The sequence below is a fragment of the Crinia signifera genome, chromosome 5 (genome assembly GCF_055691185.1).
Source record: "Crinia signifera chromosome 5, ASM5569118v1, whole genome shotgun sequence".
Lineage (NCBI taxonomy): Eukaryota > Metazoa > Chordata > Amphibia > Anura > Myobatrachidae > Crinia > Crinia signifera.
The window spans coordinates 60589244-60613409 of record NC_139221.1 but is presented as its reverse complement, the minus strand read 5'-3'; the positions used below and the strand labels follow the sequence as shown (position 1 = coordinate 60613409).

General features: G+C 44.6%; 1 protein-coding gene across 3 annotated transcripts in view; it reads left to right on the top strand.

Annotated features, from left to right (window-relative positions):
• The window catches only part of CRISPLD1 (cysteine rich secretory protein LCCL domain containing 1), a 96017-nt gene that overhangs the window by 21814 nt on the left and 50037 nt on the right, over positions 1-24166 (top strand). For 2 of the 3 annotated variants that reach the window (XM_083187305.1, XM_083187304.1), the window contains exons 3-4: positions 18794-18912; positions 18999-19131. In XM_083187305.1, coding sequence (XP_083043431.1) covers positions 18794-18912; positions 18999-19131 — 252 coding nt within the window. Of the gene's footprint in view, positions 1-18793; positions 18913-18998; positions 19132-24166 lie in introns of those variants that run through there. The other variant, XM_083187306.1, reaches the window with a different exon arrangement.

Here is a 24166-nt window from a genome sequence, read left to right as displayed (position 1 = left end):
AAATGTATCTTCCCTTGTCTAAAAATATCTGCCATGTTGACCCCTTTGCTCTACATCTCTCCTACAGCCATTGCTAGTTGCAGGACTTTTTTGGGGCTATTTCCATGCTGAGGAATTCCATCCTGGACTACAAGACCTTTTACTAGTCCCAAAATCTTCAAGTGAAAACTCACCTCTTACAGTCAAAGTGCCATCTAAAAAACACATATTTAGTGCCTTTACAATTGAATGCATCTACAGTATGAACTATGAAGACAAATAGGGGTTTACTTTATTCATGAAGCAATGGGTTGTAAAACGTGGTGTGCCTGATCGTGTTTATGCACAATATTCTGAAGGGTAATACTTTTACTACAGTAACTACTAATGTAATTGCATTATTTTATCTGTTGAGGAAAATAAAGGTCAGTAACACAGAAACATACAATTAGACGGCAGATAAAAACCACTTGGCCCCACAGCCGTGACCCTGTCCCGTTCTCGGCCAGATCGGCAAAGAATCGGCAGATGGGATTCAATGTACCGCCTGCTGAACGCCGAAAAGGGGGCGTTGCCGCGAGATACGGCCATGGATCGTCGAACTGCGGCCGGGAGCTCGATAATCCACAGCTGTTCTCGGCAGAACGGGCCTGACTGCTGCTAAAGTCGGGTCTGTTCTGCCAAGATCCCTGTTCAATGCTGTCAGTAAAGACAGCATTGAATAGGGCTCCGCCACTATTTCCCCTGTCGGGAATAGCAGCAGGAGATTGAATACCCCCCTAAATATAAAGCGGCATAGAAACTGCAGTTGCTTCATATTGGAAGCTCTCCGTGTGGCATATAGTGTAAAGTGCAGCTAGGGATTGTGGTGTATAGTGTAAGGCGTATAGTGTAAGTGGCATTACGGTGTGTATAGTATAGTGTAAGGGGCATTACAGTGTTTGTATAGTGTAAGTGGCAATATGGTGTGGTGTTAAGTTATATTCGGCTTTGATTAAATTTACTTACAAGTACAAAATTAAAAGCACATTTGTAAAAAAATAAATAAACATTAAAAAATATTTGTAATCTTAAAAATACATTTACATGTAATATTTAATTTTTTTTCCCATCAAATGCATCTTATGCGCATTGCTAGGCAAATTTTGGTGCACAAGCAGCTTCTGCTGATTAAATGAAATGCAGCATGCCTATATGGTATACAGATATGGTATACAGATACAGTCCCCTACAATAATATGCGGCTTGCCTACATCTTGTGTGTAGTAACACCGGCATTGAGAATAGTTAACCACAACAATAAAAAATTTGCATATTCCCACACATAAGAATAAATAAAAGCTTCTCTTGCATGCACTGTCTCCTCTTACCCTCTGTTCTCTACTGATCCCATTTAGATATGCCTTGACCTTAGTGTCCTGTTGCTTGTGGGAAGAAGACCATGTACATGAACTTGAAGATCAATGAAGTAAAAAGTAAACACAGCTGTTCCAGCTGAAAATGACTTTACAATGAGTTACTTTGAAACTTCTTAATGTTATTTGGATGACTCAGGATATAAATACAGTAGTTGCAATTTGCCTCCTAGTGAATTGAACACTACTTAAAATTGGCTTATCCAGATAGTAGTGTATCAAAATACTTATTTGAGAAAACTGCTATTGCATTGGTCAATGTTGCTTCAATATGTAAAAGAACAGCCTACAGTAGGAAAAGTATAATGTCGACCCCGATATATTAAAACACCTTTTTCGTTAAGTCCCTACACCCGCTTTTGTATATGCACCTTTGCTAATACTTCTTTAGGGGTCAAAATGACATTGTGAGATTTTTGTCACAATTGGTAATAGATCATTTATTTTGTCTGTTCCCATAAATGCTTTTGGACCATTTAAATTAGTAGTTATTTTCTGTGGAAGTACTTCCCTGTGAAGCTATGTACTGACCATAGGCGAATCTAGGGGGTGGTCCGGGGGTGCACAGGACCACCCATTAGCCCATTTTGTAGCTGAGGGATGGGGCTTTCCAACGAGCCCAGCCTCGTGTCTCTAGCCCCCTAGGAACCAGAGATACGGCCAGGCAAAGCTGGAACGTTTTCACTATAGGATAACATGGGACCCGCTAATTCCGACCCCCACCCAGTTCAACGGCTGCCAGTTCCCCCTTCGGCATCCCTGAAGCTCGAGGTTGATCTCAGTCGAACCCAAATCGCTGGGCCTTCAATCTGATACCAGGCTGGATCCATATGGGTTAATTGGTTACAGGGATATTGAGGTTAAACCGTTTTTTTTTTGTTTTTTTCATTTCTTAAATGTCATTTCATGACTGTTTATGTTCTTTGAGGGCAGATTTCTCTGGAACCAAACAGCCCAGTTTCACAGGACCAAAATCATTCGAAGCCAACTCAAAAGTTCTTCAATATGATACTGGTCTCATGTAAATGGGTCAGTTGGTTCCGAAGATATAGCTGGTTGATTAAAGGGGGTAGGGAGAGGGGAGTGGTTGTCTCTCCCCCTCACACCAGAAAATGCAGGGACTAGGCTGGTGTATAAGGGGTCAGCCTGGAAATGTTACTGCATGATCCTGGGACCATATTCCCGGGTAAATCCCTGCATCTTCTGTTGTGAAAGGGGTATTATTTCAAACAGCCGTGACCTGCAGTGCTCTGAATACAGCCAGGCAGCCCCCTGCTATCTGCCCAGCTGTCAATGACTGTCACCCCTGCAGCTTCCGCTCCAATTCTTCTCCCCGCTTTCACCTCAGCCCGCAGCCCCCCCTTAATCATGTGGTGCCGGCACCCGGCGTGCTCCCCCGACATCACACACAACAACAGCGCGCACAATATTTCAAATGTCCACTCGGCTAAAGGGGGCACCAGGAGGGGAGTGGGAGCGTGCTCTGCGCTGCGCTCTGCTCCTCTCCCCATAGAAGCAGCTGCACCGCACTCCATCTCTCCCTGCAGCAGCAGCAGCAGCGAAGGCTCATATAAAAATTTACAGTAATTGGCACTTTTGGGGGCATTGCTTAAGGGACTCTACAAGTGGCGGTATGTGGGGGCATTACACATAATGTGTGGCTTAATGTGTAAGGGGCATTACGGTGTGCATCATCATGTGTAAGCGGCATTATGTGTGCAGCGTCATGTGTAAGGGACATTATGTGTGCTGCATCATGTGTAATGGGTACTATGGTGCGCGGCATCATGTGTAATGGGTACTATGGTGTGCGGCATCATGTGTAATGGGTACTGTGGTGTGTGCCATCATGTGTAATGGGTACTATGGTGTGCGGCATCATGTGTAATGGGTACTATGGTGTGCGGCATCATGTGTAATGGGTACTATGGTGCCATCAAGCAAGAACCCCCTAGAAATGAGCACGTAGGTAAGCAGCACTTATGTGGCAAATATGTAATGAGCATTACAGTTTGTTATATAGTATGTAATGGGCATCATGATGTGTGGCACAATGTGTAATGGTCATTATGGTGTGTGGCCTTATGTGTAATTGGCATTACGGCGCGTGGCTTTATGTGTAATGGGTATTACGGAGTTTGCTAAAATGTGTAATGGGCATTACTGTGTATGGTCGAACGTGTAATACCACACCCCTTTTTGTGATGCCACGCCTCCTTCCTATGAGACCACGCCCCCTTTTTGCCGCGCGGCTACGCCGCGCAAAAATCGCCCTACTGTTATGTCTGGATCTGGGACCACCCATTACCATAGTTCTAGATTCGCCTATGGTACTGACCGCTCATTAAATTTGTAATTGCTTGTTGACATCTGTACAGTATAATCAGAGCCGGATTAACAATGGGCCTGATGGAGCTATAGCTCCAGGCCGACTCTCCAAATAGGCCCATTTTGTAGCTGAGGGGGTCAGGGCTTTCCAATGAGACCAGCCCCGCGTCGCTAGCCCCCCGGGAACCGGAGATACTGCCAGGCAAACCTGGAACGTTTTCCCCATAGGATAACATGGGACCCGCTAATTCCGACCTCCACCCGGTTCCAACGGCTGCCAGTTCCCCTACAGCAGTGGTGGGGAACCTCAGGCCCGGGGGCCGTATGCGGCCCCCATAGCCGGTCTGAGTGGCCCTTCTTGCGAGAGGTTGGTAGTTCTTGCGAGATTCCTCTTAATTAACAGCAACCAAAGACTATCAGTCCTATTCAGCGGCAGCTGCCGGAGCGTGGGACGGCTGCAGCAGGACAATTTGTAAGATTCATTTTTATATATGGCCCCCGAAGGATTTCTCCACCATAAAAATTGGCCCTTGGCACAAAAAAGGTTCCCCACCCCTGCCTTACAGCATCACAGAAACTCGAGGTTGATCTCAGTCTAACCCAAATCGCTGGGCCTTCAATCTGATACCTGGTCCATATGGGTTCATTGGTTCTAGAGATATTGCAGGTAAAACTATTTTTTTTTTTCATTTGTGAAATGTAATTTCATGGCTGTTCAAGTTGTTTGAGGACAGATTTCTCTGGAACCAAACGGCCCAGTTTCACTGGACCAAAATCATTCGAAGGCTACATGTAAATGGATCAGTTGGTTCTGAAGATATAGCTGGTTGTTTAAAGGGGGGCGGGGGTGGTTTTCTCTCCCCCTCACACCAGAAAATCCTGGGACCATATTCCCTGCATTTTCTGGTATCAAAGGGGTATTATTTCAAATAGCCGGGACATGCAGTCGGGCATGCAGCCGGGCAGCCCCCTGCTCTCTGCCCAGCTGTTAATGGCTGTCATTTCTGCCCGGCGGTGACTGTCCCCCAGTTACCGCGAGCATGTATTCCCCCTTGGCAATGAGCATGTAATCCCACATGGCAACGAGCATGGAACCCCTGGCAATGAGCATGCAACCCCTGGCAATGAGCATGGAACCCCTGGCAATGAACATGGAACCCCTGGCAATGAACATGGAACCCCTGGCAATGAACATGTAGGTAAGCAACACTTATGTAGCATAATTTTTAATAGGCATTATGGTGTTTGGCATAATACGTAATGAAGATTATGGTGTGAGACTTAACATGTAATGGGCATTATAATGTAAATTTTTAATGTGCGCCTTTGGCGCGCAACGCCCCTATTTATGAAGCATATTGTGCATTATTGCTCAATCTGTTTGGTATGCAGGCATGTCCAAACTATGGCCCTCCAGCTGTGAAACTACAAGTCCCATCATGCATTGCCACAGTTTTGCAATAAGGGAATGCTAAAACTATGGCAAGGCTTGCTGGGACGTGTAGTTTCACAACAGCTGGAGGGCCACTGTTTGGACATGCCTGGTATAGTGTGTATTTTGGCTCAATCCATGTGGCAAAATGTGAATTTTGCCTTAATCTGTGTGGCATAACGTGAATTTTGACTCAATCTGTGTGCCATAGTGTGAATTTTTGCTCAATCGGTGTGAATTTTGTCTCATTCCATGTGGCATAATGTGTAAGAAGCAAGTACAGTATAAGGGGTTACTATTGTGTTGCATGATTTGTATAAGGGGTATATGGTGTGGTAAACTTAGGTGACCACATAAAAGGTGCTGACATATTGTCTACCAAGTTTCGATTTTCAGTATTTTTTTATGACTGGAGTGCCGCCTCACCCCACAAGTATCTTAGGACATCGGCGTCCTGCGGGTGCACCTTTGGAGTGCACCCGCCAATATATATCCCTGCATTTTTCTTATGCCATCCCCATGCCTTTTCCAGGCATATATAATTAGTTGAAAGTATTTACACAAATAGAGACACACCCATGAGCAGACCACCCAAACAGAACACTGGTCACGCCAACCACATTATTAGGTGCTGGCCGCAACCCCTATTATTGCGCATAATAGGCCCTTGATCATTTTCAGCTCCAGGCCCATTTAGACCTTAATCTGGCTCTGAGTATAATCAACTGTTATCGCTCTCCTTCCCCTCCCTATTAATGGTTATTGGGTACAACCCATCTTGCTTGGTTGAAGAGTTTGAAAGGACTCACTTCTGGATGCATTGTCACTCTCCGCTTCTCTTCTGCACTCTAACCTTGAGGTAAAGTAACTGATCTAAATCCACACCGTCTGCAATACTCCTCGCTGTATCAAATGGTCCTACAGTCTATATTAGGTAACTCTGGTTCTCCATACTCGCACGCTCTCATATTCCAGTTCTCAGGACTAGCTAAACTCTCTTCTCAATGCTGTATCAAAGTTAAGGCCCATACACACTGGGCGACTTTGAGCTGAAAGCCGCTCAGAACAACAGGTGTGAGCGGATTTCAGCTAAAAGCAGCCCAGTGTGTATGCCCCGGCGATGAGCGCTGCTGCGCGCTCAGCATCATCGTTGGGAAAGCCGTTCCTCTGGTAATTACAGCAGATGAGCGGCTTTGAGGACGGCTTTGCATAGCGCTGCGCTATGCAAAGCCCCCCTCTGTCGGCACCGGGCAGGGGGAAAGCTGGTCAGTGTGTATGCACTGAGCGGTTTTCCTTCCAGCGATAGCGATCATCACTGTTCATACACGCTGGGCATAGTCGCCCAGTGTGTATGGACCTTTAGACTATTTCTATAGATGTCACTTCATCTTGCACTGTACTTTTAACCTTGTAGCATCTCTCACTCTCTTTAGTGGATTGAACCTTTCTTCTGATTGAATAACCCCCCCCCCCCCCCTCTCTCTCTCTCTTTCTCTCCCCCATCCAGTTCAGAGTCAATGTAGGGCCACAACTAGAGGAAGAGCTCTGGGAAGCACAGTCCTTGCCCAATGTTCCCCACAACTACTGCAGCTAGCAAGCTTCCTATAACAGTCTCCCCAACCAGTATTGCTGCTGCAGTGCTGCCCCAAGGTCCTTAGTCCATACATGCACAATGCAGGGGCGGTTCTGTGGGTGCATGCAAATGCTTCTCATGCAGACCAGCACATAGTTGTATAACCTTTATGACTGTTATGAGACATATATTTTGCACCCTGCAACAGAAATCTTGGGGCCCGGTGCACTGATATCACTTCCCCCCACCCCAACGCCACTCAGTTTTTGAGTATCATATTTTTATTACACTGCATATTTAATGTGTTTTTTTTATTATTACAAACAAACATAGATAAGTATTATCAGTGTCGGACTGGGGCATGAAGGGCCCACTGGGAATGATGTTATAGGGGCCCACTTTAGGGGTTTGGTCAGCTGCCTCAGAAGTTTTGCAAACCTTTAGAGTAAACAGTATAGTAAAGTATACTAAATACTGCTTGTGCATAGGGATGGCCATCGTTGCCATTGCCATCGATGGCAATTCTGCAACTGGCCATCGATAGTGCTTAGCTATGCAATGGATGACCATCGATATTTTTACATATCGATGCTCATCCATTGTATTTGACTGGTTGGCCTGTGGGCCAATCAAAACACAGGGGGCGGGCTTCACAGGTGTCAGGGGCGGAGCTATGCTCCGTGTCCCGCCACTTCAAAAAATAAATAAAAAGCAAAACATTGTTTTGCTATTCCATCGATGGAGGAAAACCATCTGGTTCTCCCCCATCGATGGCAAAAGTATTCGACATCGGCCATTAACCATCGATGTTTTCGAATCATCAATGGTCGATGGCCATCCCTACTTGTGCATGCATGATAATACCCATTAGTAACAACAGTGCACTGTAACACTGTAACAACCTCCTGTGCAGTATAATGTAACATTGTATAATGTATAATTCATGTGCGCTTTATTGTGTCATGTCAGCAAACTCAGCAGTAAAGGGAGCTGGACCGGTGACCAGGCCCCGGGGGGTTATTGGAGGGGGGCCAAACAAGTTTCCTTTGAGGAATCCAGGCAGGCGGGCAGCTGATAGTTAGAGGGTGGCATGCTGGTGTGGATTTACAGTATGTTGGTGTGTAAAGGGGGACAAGTTTTACAAAACTTTCCACGGGCACGGCTTGACCATTGGCAGGAAGCTGACTACTCGGTGCCAAATGAGAGTTAATGATAATTAGCATGTGTTAGAAGAGCCAGGAGTTTACTGGAAGGAATTTTGAACAATTTACCCTATTTGATTATAAGTTTCCTGAATTCCCAGTGACAGAGACGAATACTATGGTTAGTTAACACTGTCTCTTTACATACTGTGCTTATTTCATTAAATAGCTAAGGCTTCCTTCTGGGTCCAACATACTGTACATCACTGTTCATATTTATTTCACTGACCCAATTATTGCAGGTGCAGCAGTCTAATGTTTGTGATAATAATTACTCCAAGCTAGAGAGTTGTTATTGCACATATGACTGTGGCTGACCTGTAAGAACCATATCTTCGGGGACTGTGCTTGGAAATGCTAGCAAACACTCTAAATAGATATCTGTAGACTTCTGTCATCTGTAGCATCTAGACTTCTGTCATCTGCAAGACATTGCTGAGCGCATAGATGTCTGGTTTCCAAGTATACAGTACATTACACACCATCCCTGCAAACTGTTAAATCTGTCTCTCTTCTTACCCCTTTTTATATATTGGGCCCAGGGCCTAGGCAAGGCATCTCAGCACCCCAGGCAGGGGGGGGCACAACGGACGCTGAGATGCCTTTCACCGGCCCTGCATCTACATATTAAGAGTTGCTCCATGGGTGGAGGGGATGGTGCGGTCACCGCCGACCAGGTCACCCGCTCCATGGGGGGATTCGCTAGCTGCCTAGTCGCTCCACGGGGGGGTTATGGGGTGGGGGGTTCAGCCATCCCACTGACGCTGATTTGCTCCGGCGCATGGTCCAGGGGGTGGTGTATGCGGGCGCCGCTCATCTGGCTCCTCTGGCTCCACGGGAGAGGGAGGTACTGGCGCCGCTCACTTTGCTCCACGGGGGTGCGGCCCCTGACCTGCTCCCAAATGCCACCCTCCAGTGGCCCTGATTGGGCTCCCCTGTGTCCTTATATTCCTAGAATTGACGAACTGAGATTTATGATTTACACAGATTGCTGTGTCCTCTAATTGTAGAGGCCCCCATCCACTGCTGCCATATGGTTATGTTTTAAGCGGTTCGGAGGCATTGCTGCATCGAATCACACAAAAAGTGACACATCGCATGTTATTTACCTGCAATCGTGATGTGAGGCGCGTTGCCTTGCGCATTGCAGTCACAGATCCTACAAGCTGCCATGAATATTTGTTGCAGCCTGTAGCCCTGGATAGGATCACATATGATACATTGTGTGCAAAAGGGCCGCATACAATGTGTCTTATGCGATCCTGCCGAGTGAGATTGCCTGGCATTGCGTGCGAGTAACCGTATGTGATACTTTGCACTAGTGGATGGCCGCCTTAAGATAATATTGGGCAATAATGGCGGTGTGTGCAGGGACACTAAGGGAAAGCTCGCAAAAACAGTGGGGGATAGCAGACACATCACCACTAATTTTGCCTTGCATCCCCTGGTGGATGCACAGTACAATGAACTTTGCTGAACTCCTGTAACTATCATCAATTTTCACAGCTGGATAATTGAATTGTGCTATCCATGTTTATCTATAATGTGATTGTATTATTCTGTATGTGCACCAAAGGCTTACTGTACTGTAGCTGTTATTTTATGGCTTGCTACCCCTTGTGCCCCCTTGAATAATACTTGCCTACTCTCCCAGAAATTGCGGGTGACTCCAGATTTTCCAGGTAGTCCCCTGCACCACCAGAAGAGCAGGCAGATTTCCCACATCCTGCTCACATTCTAGTGAAGTGGGCAGAATGAAAAGATACTGTAATTACCATCAGCTGTGGGTCTGCGGTAGGGAGTAGGGCTAAAACAGCATGACTTACAGCATTTCGTGGCAATTTGAAGAATTACACACTCATATTGTATATTATTGCCATTTCAATGCTACTGTGGGGGATATTCAATTTATCTGCTAACCCCTCCCCCCTCCAGGGGTTTATTAAATTGTCCCTGATGCTTACACTGGATTTTTTTAATCTAAGAAAAACACTGACTATAACCGAATTTCCCCCCCCCCCCAATTTTCTGCAATCTCTATATGTACAGTATCAAGCTCCAAAAAAGTAAACTTTCCAAATCTTGTACCTGATTGCCAATGCATGCATAGATGGAATGGCCTATAGAAGGATAATGGCTTCTTTTCGCAGAGTAGGTTATGACTCAGAACTTCTATCATGATGGCCATGCATGTGCAATAGGAGTCGCAGGTTAAAAACCCAGAATTCTTCAGCCAACAAAGGACAGTTCTTAACAGAAGAGTTGTACTTTGCAATTTTATTTGCATTTTATTCATGCACACAGTGTTATAAAATGCTGCAATGCATGCTCTGCTGGTGGTACACATTGGGTGAGATTTAATAGAATGAGAGATTCAGAAAGTGAGCGATTTGGTAAGAAATCTCCAGTTTTTTTAAAGCGGCAACCATTTACACTGCAAAAATCAAACTGGTTTTGCAGTGTAAATGATTGCCGCTTTAAAAAAACTGGAGATTTCTCACCAAATCTCTCACTTTCTGAATCTCTCATCCTATTAAATCTCACCCATTGCATGCTATATGGAACAACATGTGGTGAGGAAACTAGAAGTAGCATTTGGAATAAAAGCATTGGTATAACCAGGGTCTAATCAACCAATAGGCTGATCAGGCTGCAGCCTAGAGGTCATTTTTTTGGGGGGGGGCAGTGTGTGTGTGTGTGTTGGGGGGGGGGGGCGCAGTGTGTGTGTGGGGGAGCCGGGTCTCTGTAGATTCCATCTAGGAGCCAGATGCTAGAGGTCCTGCTACACCTCTTCCGTCTACCAGGGGAATGCAGCATGCCCAGCTCTACCTGGAATGGAGAGCATGTAGGTAAAATAATATAATGCACTGCTACATTAGCCTAGGGCAGCTAGAACCCTTAAGCAGGTCCTGGCAGGGCCGGTGCAAGCCCTGTCAGCGTCCCAGGCGAGTAGTCCGCCGCCCGCCCCGCCTCACCTGCTCCGACACCCCCCCCCTCCTCACCCTTGCCGACGGATTGGATTGCTGCTGTCCAGCAGGGGGGGGCAGTGGGCACCGGACGCTGACTACTGTGCTCCAGGGGGGGAAGCAGCAGGTTGCTGCGGTTCAGCACGGGGGGAGGGCAGCGGGCGCCGGGAGCTAACTACCGCACTCCAGGGGGGGAAGCAGCAGGTTGCTGCTGTTCAGCAAGGGGGGAAGGCAGCGGGCGCCGGGAGCTAACTACCGCGCTCCAGGGGGGGAAGCAGCAGGTTGCTGCTGTTCAGCATGGGGGGAGGGCAGCGCCGGGCACTGACTGCGGGTAGGCTCCAGTCAGGGGTGGGGACGGGGGTTGTTGTACTCACCTGCTTCATTGAATTGGCTGGGTGTCCCGTACTGCTGCAGATTGTCAGCTTTCTTTTGACTTCCTGGTCTCCTCACCGGCTCACTACCGCCCTCCAGTGGCCGGCGCCTTAGGCAAATGCCTAAAGCTGCCTAGTGGTGGCGCCGGCCCTGGGTCCTGGGCATAACATAAAAGTAATATTACATAATTTGTAGATCTAATCTAACCCGTGTGGATTTTCCCTCTATTCTACCACTAGGCATACAATATATTTATCTTTGATGTACTGTATAGCTTTTATATAAAGCATGCAGGAGCCAAGGCCTGTCTTACCCAGTTCTTACTCAGATTGTCAGACAACAATCATGCTTTCAGCCCCACAAAGCTGATCATCTGTCCTTGAAGTGAAACTAGAGCCACTTCCTGGCTTTAATGGATTTACGGATGTATAAAGTGCAGGTCTGTCACTAAAATAACACTAGGCTTGGAAATGGACAGTAGACCATTGTTGTGTGCAAGAACGCATTACCGAAATGATAGTAAGCAATACCGCACGGCTATAGCTCTTCATTCACTACAAAAGCGCTTCCTTGTGAGCTTCCACTAAATGCAATGTGATACAATTCTGTATTTGTTGCTTTACTTTTTTTAGGAAAAACCAGCAGAATAACATACTTTGACATTGTTTATACTGAATAGAACGGAACTTGTGTCCTGTCCTGTGTAATGTCATATTGGATATGATGATATGACATTCTGCAGGAGACTTCCTGAAATAACATCAACCTCCCTCTCTTCCTCATTAGTAGAGACAGGATTATATGCAACAAAAAAAGCTTGAAATATGCATTCAAATATGCATGAAAAATACTTAAAATATGCATGAAAAGTGTTAAAATATGCTACATTAAATAATAAAAAAAAGTAATTTTTTACTTATTTATTTATAAATCAGCATACAATTAGTTGCAAATAAACCTCAAAAATAGGCCCACAGCATCTGCAGATGTCTAGTGTTGTGCACAGGATTTTTTTTCTTCCTGGCTGCTACAGCAGACTGCAGCGTCCAAAGCTCTTCTTGCATCAACTATACAGACCCTCATCTCCAGCGCCGATGGATCACATGTCAGCATAGCGTGTGAGGGCGGCGCAGTGGAAGGCTTCCTCCCTGCGCCGCATATTCACTGTGTCACGACATTTCCTCCACGCCGAGTGATGTCACAACCCTTCTGCCCACCTCCTCTGCTGCAGAAGTCTGTCTCTTGGTGTAAAGTCCCAGGCCAGGGGCAGGCAAAGGTTCAGGAGCTTCGTAATGGCATCTGCCCAGACTGACTTTTATCAACATGGATTGGCAGCCTAGAGCAGTGTCAGACATATCGTACATCCAAGGTTCCCCACACTGCGCACATATTGCCCCGGCCTGCACACTCTACCACTACCTGGCCAGCAGCAGCAGGGCAAAGCAGTGCTGTGACTCACGGGTGAGAAGGGGGCGGGGCCTAAAATATGCACCATCACTAGATTTTAGGTCAAATATGCAATAACCAGTGAGAATGGGCAAAATATTCAAATGCATATGCAAATATGCAAATGCATATAATCCTGTCTCTACTCATTAGTCTACCAATCTCCCTCATATCACCTAGCCCACATTACACTGTTACATTTTTTTGGGGAAATGGGGTTGTGCAAGCCAGCCATCGCAAGTCATACCTAGAAGCCAGAAGATGCCCATCCTCTGACTCCGTCCTTGCCTTATCTGTCCCCGGCAATGGTAATGATGCATTTTCTTTTGTAGAAATGGAGGCTGTTGTGCCCTCTCCACCCCCAAAATGTAATCCACATGTGCAGTGCGATCGCAAAGTACCAACCGTCTGTACTTTGCTGCATGCACCGCACTAACAACCAGACCGGAATCAGGGCGTACTGTTTATTATTTTCTAGATAAACTTTGTGAGAAGTATATCGTTTTCTGAATGTGCCATTGGGTTACCAGTGTTCTTTAAAAAAAAAAAAAAAATTAAGTAGAACACATTGAGTCCTTTACAGTAAATGCAATGCTAATCAAGTTTGTAAATATCCAGGAAGAATATTTCCTTCCTCTGGGATAGATCCTGACAGATGGCTGTAGATTCTTAGAATAGATCCCATTCATAAAATGAAATTTATGCAGTCATTGTTTTTAATCGTCAGTTCTACAGCTTTTATATTTCTGAGGTTTAGACTATTAGTAGAGCTGGAATCCATTTAAAGAAACTGATTTTGCTTCCAATAAGGCTTGCACAGACAGCACTCTACAGTACTTGTTTGGAAAGGACACAGGCCTCTCTTTGAAACATGTTGGCCCCTGATTCATTATTCATAGCTTTTGTTCAATCACTGTGCGCTTTAGTGAGTCCAAGGTGTCTGTTTTAAAAAAGAAAAAAAAAATCACATGAAAACTTTGTATTTTATTTGAATGACACTTGAGAGCTACAGTATTTGGAAACATCATTCTTACTTAAGGCCCATATACACTATGCGATTTGGGCTGGGCGGATAGGGCCGGGAAATCTGGCCCAAATAGCATGTGTATGAGATCCGATCGGATGCGCAGTCCCGTGTGCATCAGATTGGAGCCAGAATTCAAACGCACAGCACGCAAGAACTCCGGGTCGGACCTCCTCCCTACGGCAGGGAGAGGGGATCGCATGCGATGCATCGCAATCAGAAGTACCGCATTGGATGCATTGTATGCGATCCTGCCACCCGGAAGGGTCCCGGGCGGCTCCAGGGGAATCGGATGTGACTTCTCCCATAGGTAAAGTCGCATAGTGTATGGCGGCCTTTAGAATACCTTTCACTGATTATATACAGTAGCAACAAATCAGATTCCACACTACTGTAGTTATCATGTATATACTGTAGTAAAATCTCTAAAATGGGATCTGAAATTTGGGTTGACATGCATAAGATCGACATGCATTAGATTGACCTGGACAATATGGTAATGGTGAACACATGACAAGGTTGAAAATTATGCCATCATGGAATTTTCCATCTTTCTTGGTACAGTCATTAACCTGTTGACACTTGTTCCTGGCTCCCCAGAGGCATGTCTTGATCATCTTATTCAAATACCCTCATTGTATAAAATGAAGTGCCATTTCTGTTGGATATCAAGTCTTCGGAATTTTTTCTCAAAACTCTTAGAAATTGAGAGGTAGAAAAACTGGACTTCAGTTTGACAGGGTGATGATTCGAAGACAACAATACAGTGTTGCCGATCAGTGTCCTTTCTAACAATGTCATCGATAGCATTGTCCTCTTCTTAAAATTTTTTAAATTCCATAAAATGCACATGGTCAAGGCTTATGTTATATGTAAATTTTACTGGGGAAGGCAGCATATTCAATCATATTGCTAAAGTTTACTTACATATATAATCTAATCATAAATATATAATCAATAATTCTTTTTTTCACCATATTTTAGAAAAATGTGGGTCTGCTCATAAAAATGCATACCAATATTGGCATAAATAGGTGCCACGTTCCAAACCTTCACTGATATCCTGATACTTGTATTAAATAATCATCCTTATTATTAATAATATAATAATATATCACAATACACATCTATAAACATTCCAAAGGGAATTCTTGAAACTCATACATAGATGTCAATGCTTTTTCTTGATGTCTTTGTACCCTCCTGATTTTTGGGAGCCTCCCACCCATTCCGGGAGGGTAGGCAAGCCTGACTTAAACTGAAAATGGCTGTTACAAAATATATTGCTCCCCTATGTTTGTAGAATCTATTATAATAGTGGAAGCCAGTATTATGCATGCTACTAAACAAGTGTTCTTTTTACACATTGTATAATTTAAACTCCTATTAACAGAGGACAGATACTTTTTTTTTTAAATTAAAGAAACTGCTGAAGAGGTGAGAAAAGTTTCTCAGAAGCCAAGATGGCAGGCCTGACGTGGGGAGCAGGGGCCAAAATAAGTATAAAGCAGAAAATAAAACCCCTTCCTGGATGTAGGAAAAAAATAGCGAGCGGGAAATTGCATAAGCAAAAATATTAGTTGAAGAACAAGAGAGAATAGCTTTTAGAAGAGGCGACTTAAAGTGATTTGAGGTAACAGTAAATACATTGTGCCTTAGAAGATAATATAGCCTCTGATTCACCTTTTCAGTAGTTACAGAGGCTATTTCACAGAGCAGATGTTTCCGCAAATGTGAACATAGCAAGTTGCTATGGAGGCAATGCTAATTGGAGTTTGATTCATTTTTTAGGTAACTGTAATTAAAGGAAAAATACAGCGGTTTATTAGTGGTTTATTTGCAGAAATGTGATTGTCATAGATCTGGGTAGATCTGTTTTAACTCTCATAGGATTGGGCTAATTGAATACACAAGTCTATTGTCAACGTGTACACGTTAATGCAGATTTATTTTTTAAATACCTCATGACATTTTACTTTCTAATCTGCACTAAAAATCTGATAATTCCATCTGATTTGTTGCTATGAGTTATCTGAAGCAGGTTCTTGTAAACATATATTTCCCATATTTCTTATAATAATTTCTAATTGCTTTTCAGTAAAAAAAAAAAAAAAAAAATAAACAGATTGGCAAGTATTTAAATGATTTCCAATGACATGTCCCAACATGTTCTATCCTGAAAGATGAAATTATAGCCAGCGCTGTCTAGATTTTGATTGTAGAATTGACTTCAATTCTGCACATATACAGTATATGATGGGTAACTTGACATGAATGCTTCCTAGTGCAAAGGTCACAGGAAACAGCCTCTGATATGTTTCTAAAGACCCCTCAAAGTACTGATTATAAAAGTAGTTTAAGCTTCAGCAATATAATATGCAGGTGGTCTATGTGTAGTATTGTAATACAGACAAATAATGTGATTTTATAACAGGGTTGCCGACCCTCCCGGAATTCCTGGGAGGATCCCGAAAATCGGGTCCTCCTCCCGGCCCCCCGGAAAGGTGGGCAACCCTCCCTGATTCCAGGGGGACCCCCACGCCACCCCCCGATTGCGGCGTCTTCCCCCATACCTTTGGATTGAAATCCGTCATTCCGCGGGTCTCAGAGGAGGGGGCGGAGCTAAAATCGTGCCATTATAGCCCCGCCCCCTCCACAGAGATCCGTGAATTGGGGTTTTACCATCCTGGGGGCGGGGCTTAATGATGTAAAGCTCAAGCCCCGCCCCCCAAACTGCAGCTGGAAGTCTCCTCTCCGGGCTTCTCCCGGAGAGGAGACAGAAAAAGTCGGCAACCCTGTTTTATAAAACCATTTAAACATTGTTGAATCAAATCTTTTTTGTACTTTGCCTCTCACAAAACCATTCATAACTCCTGAATATCCATTCTGGTTCCATTCTGAATATTTACTGTGCACACCCAGTTATTGCAGCATACTTACAGACTGTTAATGTTGCCTCTCCAGGAGAAGCACGGAGAGTAGACCCAATGCTGCACACTGGTGGGCGGGGACAAGGCTGACATCACAAAGCCTCACCCACAATCCTCACGGTTGTGGATTATTGGACAAACAAGAATTAGGTCAACACTCATTAAGTCAACACCACTAGGTCGACATGCATGAAGGTTGACATGACTAAGGTCGACATGAGGCTAGTGAATGTGGAGGCTAGGGTGTGAAATACCGCCTGTCGGCACGTTGTCTCAAAAAAAAAGTGAAAAACCCCATGTCGACCTTTTGACTGTTGACCTTCCCCATGTTGACCTAATGCATGTGCAAACCTAATGACCCTGTCGACCTTCAATTATGTTGGCCTAATGCATGTCGACTTAGTGACCGTATACTATCCTCACAATTTCCACGGGTCCGCGGGGAAGGGGTGGGGCCAGAATTATGCAAATGACAATTTGATTCAGTGGCTACGGGGGTGGGGTGTGTGTGTGTGTGTGTGTGGGGGGGGTGTTGAAGGAGCTTTGGGGAGCATTCGGGAGACTTGCCCACCTTCCTGGGGGGGCGGGAAGGTGACACAATTTTGGGGAACTTCCCAGACATTCAGGGAGGTTGAGAAAGTACAATATATAATTGCAGTATAGAATACTTTTCCACTGTCAACTGTGGCTCTCTAAAGTAATACACCTTAATAAAAACTTTCTTGTAAAGTAAAACATCATTGGTTTCCATCTGGTATTTCTAATGACTTCCTCACATGCATTATGCTACTACAGTTTTTACCACTCCTATTGAGATTCTCTGGAAGCTGCCAAATAAACATACTTCTGATATGTTCACTCTTGGCCGGATTCAAACTTGATTGCTGGGCTGCAAATCTTCAGTACCCCCTGATCAGGAAAACGATCCCAGGGGAAATCCGTTCGCAATCACCCACCATTGAATGGACTTTCCTGTTTTTTTTATAGCCAGCACTGTGATAGCCTTGGAGAGATGGGGACAATTGACGTCAGCAGACTTTCCTCCCAACGGCCGGGCACCTCCTGCATTTTTCAGGGCATTCCCAGAAAACATCTGGGTCTGCTCCCAAAATGCCAGCCGGCTATCAATCATCTTACGTACTGCCAGTGATGAAATACCATTGCTGGTTTAATTTACATGGGACCTCTTGTATGCGCACAGCATACCACGCACATGTGCGGTCTATCGATAATTGAAAGAGCTGCGAATTTGCAGCCCTGTAATAGGGTTTGAATCAGGCGCTCTGTTCTTGCTTCTGAACCCAAATGTGTTTTTAATACATTCAAATACAGTGGCCGTAAATGTACAGATACTGTTGCTTGTTAATATAATATAAAGTTTGTAGGTCTATGTCAGTTGTATATCAAATTTATTTTTCAATTATACTGTACTTACATTATGGGGTATATTCAATGCTTTTTGCGAGCTGTGACAGCGAGCAGTGCTGACTGCTCGCTGTCACAGCTCTCACGGTCAGTATTCAACTGACCCCCTGCACACGCCATTTCTGCCTCGCTGGGTTTTTACAGCGACGTGGAAACGGCGCGTGCGGCCGCCAAAACAGCGAGGCTCCCTGCATTAGCCATGTCGCTGTTTGAGGGAATCCTTGCCGTCATCTGACAGTGAGGGTTACCCCGGAACATTGAATACGGTGAGCAGCAGTTAAACGAGAGTCACTTGTCTTTGGAGATCCCCACCGTTTAACCCCTTCACCGGACGCATTGAATACTGCCCTATTTGTATACTTTGTGCCCTCCTGTGAGATATTGCAAAGGATATAATAATTTGTAGGAGGACAACCAAGAAAAGTACCTATCAAATGGATGCTTAATATGTATTTAATTTGCCATTAATATAAAAATAAAATTGTTGTGGAATTGCTTCTCTAAAATTAAAAACCTGAACAACTCCGATGATTGATTCTACTAGTATAAATTTTACTTGTGTATAGTGTATACAATAGGTTACACAAAGCACAAATAAATATTGAATATGTTTTGTTTTTTTAAATATTGTGTATTTGTCAGCCAATGTTCCTTGGTCTTTTGCAATAGATGCTTAGAAGCATATATGTTCTCATTTCAAGGTGTGGGATGCGGAGCTGGAACGATCTGCTGAAGCTTGGGCAGAAACTTGTCTCTGGGAACATGGTCCAGCAAATTTGCTTCCATCTATTGGTCAGAACTTGGGCGCACATTGGGGGAGGTAAGAACTGCATTTCTCACCTATTACAAATGACATAGCTGCTGTATGTTAGAAATTAAGACATTCGTTTGTACTTTCCAATAAAGATACAGGCCACCAACTTACCATGTCCAGGCTTGGTATGATGAAGTGAGAGATTACACATATCCATATCCACAGGAATGTAACCCTTACTGTCCATTCAGGTGTTCTGGCCCTGTTTGCACCCACTACACACAGGTATGTTTTTATTATTAATCTCCATATAAATAAATAATTTAATGAACATTATACATTTCCGGGTAAATTTTTAACTAGTGACTCAAGGATTTCACATGTACTGTATGTTTACAGCAATGGTGACCCTAATTTCTATAAATGCAAACATTCATGGAAGATTTTAGGCTTCAGTCCTAAAATTTAGATCTTCAAAATATTTCCAAGACAATGAAACGATTTGGTTTGGACAGAAATGTGCAAACCGCTCTACTGCTTTACATTGGTTCCATCATGCATTTGATGTTTTTGACCAAAATCTACTGTTTTTTTTTAAATTTTTTAATTTTTTAATTTGCTGATACATCGATTTGCAGCAATTACATGTATTTTTTGTAGGTAAACTCTCTGCATTATTAACATGGAGCCCGATCTGCATATAAGTGCATTGGAAGTTATGGTTTGACCTGTGCCACCTCTAGTTCATCTATTGGTCAATCATTATTTGTGGAAAGATACGAGGAGGAAGACAAATATTCTATACCTGTTCTCTTACTGGCAACATGTTAATCCCAAATTCATATATGGGTCATCGGTATTATGAATTCCTTGACTATCACAAATCTGTTCAAAGCTATTTGACATCTCTGATCAGAGGAGGTATGGCACATGTCACACGCCGCTGTGGCTTAGCACGGCGGGTACAGTACTCACCCGTCCGTGCCCGCCGGCGGCTGGCGTGTGTCCGCTGGGGTCCTGGTCAGGTAGGCAGTGGTGGCGTTGTGCAACTGTGAGCGGCAAGCATGGATTCAAACAGAGGCACGGCAGTCTGGCTGTCAGGAGGCTGGTGCCGCAGTATGGTGCCGCCATCTTGCTTGAGGGAAAATGCAGTAATTGGCCAGGTCAGGGCTTCTCCTCCCATTCTGTCCAGTCAGCCTATGGCAGTCCTTCCCTTGGGATAAAGGGGATCTGCCTAAGGCGATCTGGGTCAGTACAACTTGTTTCCTCAGCCTGCAAGCAAAGGGAAGTTCTGGCCATCCTTGTGTCTATGCACTGCGCTCTCCAGCTGGTTGTCCCTGCTTGCCTCTGATCCCATCACTGCTGTCTCTGGCGAGCCACACACACCATTTGTCTTCCTTCCTGGAACTTCCTTGGCTCATCATCATACCCTGCTGGTCTGATTCCAGCCCTGGTCCAATCTTCAATCTTCATTCATCCAATCTTCAATCATCGGATCATCCAATCTTCAATCATCCAATCTTCAATCATCCAATCTCCAATCATCCAATCATCCAACCTTCAATCATCCAATCATCCAATCTTCAATCATCCAATCTTACAATCATCCATGCTTTAGGTATTCTTCTTCATTAATTTCAAGTCACCTGAACTATTGTTTATGCAAAGGACTGCAATCTTGATTATATTGTTTATGCAAGGACTGCCATCTTGTTTTACGTTTTCTATGCAAAGGACTGCTATCTTTGTTATCTTGCTATACTGTATATCAGAGACTTGTTGCTATCCATTATTATCGTCCACTCAAGAAGTATTGATGCTGGTTATATTATTCTTTGTATGAGTTCTTTCATTAAACCTGCTCGTTTTATCCCATCTCCTACTGGTCACGCCTCTCTTCCTGAAATCCGCACGACACCATCAAATCCACCAATCATTACAGTTTGTACTGACCCGATGGAATTGAGCGGAAATCAGGGACACCCGTGGACCTCTTACAGAACGTTGTAAATCGCTTATAGCAGTTTGAATCCACACACCAGCAGATGGCCGATTCAATTTCAAACCCTCGCTTCTGAGCTCTCATGGAATGAGGAGGCTCTGTCGTCTGCCTTCTGGAATGGCTTGTCTGGCCGTTTGAAAGATGAACTCACTACCTGTGACATGCCAGACACCCTGGCTGTATTAATTTCTCTCTGTACTAAAGTGGATCTCCACTTACAAGAGCGTCAGTTGGAAAGAAACCGCTTTGATCATTCACCTTTCCGGTCCTTCACAGGCACTGCATCATCATCCAGACCTGCTCCTTCCGTGTCACCACCTGCTGATGAACCTATGCAAGTCAAACCTTTTCCTTTATCAGTAGAAGAAAAGGCTCGAAGAAAGGAGAATTTGTGTATGTACTGCTTCTCATCTAGTCACTACCTGTACCCTTCGTCCGGGAAACGACCGCTCCTAATCGCCAAGGAGGAGCGCCAACTATAAGTATTATTGCCATCCTCCACCTCGATTGGTTCCACTATCTTGGTAAATCTCATCACATCACAAAGAACAATCAGGTTGAAAGCCCTGCTAGATTCCGGAGCAGCAGGGAATTTCATCTCTTCCAGACTTGCTACCCAATTCTCCATTCCAGTACAGACCCTGTATATCTTACCGCTGTAGACGGCAGTCAAATTCTTCATGGTCAAATTTCTTTATTAACACGTCCGTTGGAACTCCAGATAGAGCCCGCTCATCGTGAATTCTTGGAACTTCCTGTTATTTCCAAAACTTCTCATGATATCATTCTAGGAATGCCCTGGCTGGCTAAACATAACCCTCATATTGACTGGTCTATAAAAATTATGGCATGGGGTTCACACTGCTCCTCCTGCCTACATCGAGCAATATCTCTGCAACAAGTACATTCTTCAGCATCTTTGTCATTTTCTTCTTCTTCTTTGGCACCTCCTTCCTCGTCATTTTCTTCCTTGTTTTCGTTACCTCCGCAGTACAGCCAATTCTCTGATGTCTTCAGCAAAGGCGGGGCCAATACTCTTCCTCCTCATCAACAGTGGGACTGTCCCATCGAGTTAATTCCTGGGAAATCTCCTCCCAGAGGTCATATTTACCCTCTGTCTCTCCCAGAGACCAAAGCCATGTCCGACTATATCAAGGAGAACCTTGAAAAAGGGTTTATTAGACCATCCACCTCACCAGCAGAAGCAGGCTTCTTCTTTGTCAAAAATGCAGATGGATCCTGAGAAGGTAAAAGCTGTTGTAGATTGGACGGCTCCTAGCACTCTTAAGGGAATAAGTTGGTTCATAGCAATCATATCTATAATCTGTACTCCTAACACCATATCAACTTATTCTACTCTTCACCACAATCATCGTTGTTACAGACAGTTGATCATCATCATCATCATCATCATCATTATCATCATATCTTCATTACCTAGCAGAAGCCTCAAGTTAACGACAGTACCATTGCTCACCAAAGTTTGCACCATTATATAAGCATAAACTCCTTTGGAGTATATAAATATATTAACAATGCTTTTTTCTATGATGATCAGGTACCAATAAACAGAAAACTCGTACTAGTATTTACCTAAAGTTACAAGTTGGTACAAGACTTAATGTTATATTTAGTAAATTTTGATAATGGATGACAGATCGATTAAAATTGATCTTTATCAATGTTGGGCTTCCAGTTCTAAACCGTACATTTACTAACAGATACTTTTTTTACATTCATTTTATTAAATGTTAGTACTGTAAATGTGTGATTTATCCCTGGAAGCCCAACATCAACAAAGATTGGTTTTAATCGTTCTGATATTGCTTAAAATCAAGTAATCAGATTCCTGAAATGATTTCACTGAATTATTGTTTTTTCCTGGGTTAATTAGAAAAATGCAAATATGCAAAGATCTCTGCATTGTCTCAGTAAAATAATGAATGTTATTACAGTTAGGACTTTTGTAAACTGTATGTGCTTGCTCTGAATATTGGTTATTTAGTTATTTTCCTTTATGGGTACTCTTTACCTAGAACGGCGCCCATCGCGGTGATCGCGACATCGCGGGCAGTACATAAACGGCCGCGACGCGATGCCCGCGATCACCGCGATTTTCCCATAGGGAACAATGTTAAAAAGCCTAATTGACCGCGATTTTGCATTCAATGCCTCAATGCCCGCGATTTTCCCATAGGAATCAATGTTAAATGGGCTACAGAGCCCAAATAGGCACAATTAACCCTTAAATGTCCCCCCAATTTTTGTACGCCACCCCACGATCCACGCCAACCCGAAGCGTGGCGAGCGCAGCGAGCCCGCGAGGGGCGGCGGTACGCGTCCTCCGACCTTTTCATGCCCTACTATCCACGTCGGCGTGGAGTTGAGAATAGAATAGTGTGGCGAGCGCAGCGAGCCACCGAGCCCGAAGCGTGGCGAGCGCAGCGAGCCCCGCGAGGGGACGCGGATACCTTCACAGTTATACGCGTCCCCTCGCGGACTTCACAGGTGTCCGTGGCGACGCGGACACCTGTGAAGCCCGCGAAGGGACGCGTTTACCTGTGAAGGTATCCGCGTCCCCTCGCGGGGCTCGCTGCGCTCGCCACGCTTCGGGCTCGGTGGCTCGCTGCGCTCGCCACACTATTCTATTCTCAACTCCACGCCGACGTGGATAGTAGGGCATGAAAAGGTCGGAGGACGCGTACCGCCGCCCCTCGCGGGCTCGCTGCGCTCGCCACGCTTCGGGTTGCCGTGGATCGTGGGGTGGCGTACAAAAATTGGGGGGACATTTAAGGGTTAATTGGGGCTATTTGGGCTCTGTAGCCCATTTAACATTGATTCCTATGGGAAAATCGCGGGCATTGAGGCATTTTAAAGTAAAATCGCGGTCAATCAGGCTTTTTAACATTGTTCCCTATGGGAAAATCGCGGTCATCGCGGGTACCCGATTTTGATGTACCCGCGATTTACCCGCGATGCCCGCGATGACCGCGATTTTTTACCCCCGACGCCCGCGATTCTGATCGCGGGCGCCGTTCTAGGTAAAGAGTACCCCTTTATGTAACAAGATAAATGTATACAGCACTGTACAAAAAATATGTAATCATTAACATACAATCTTGCTCAATTGTAGCTTAAGCCATCTAGCGGTTAATATTATCGGTACTTGTTTCCTAGAACGGCCACAACGATTTAGATCGTTGTGGTCGTAAGATAAAAAATCGGATCGATCGCATCGCATGCGATTTGGTCGCATACGATGCGACCGATCCGATCGACCGATTTTTCACCCGATTTTTTTTTTTTTTTCACCTGATT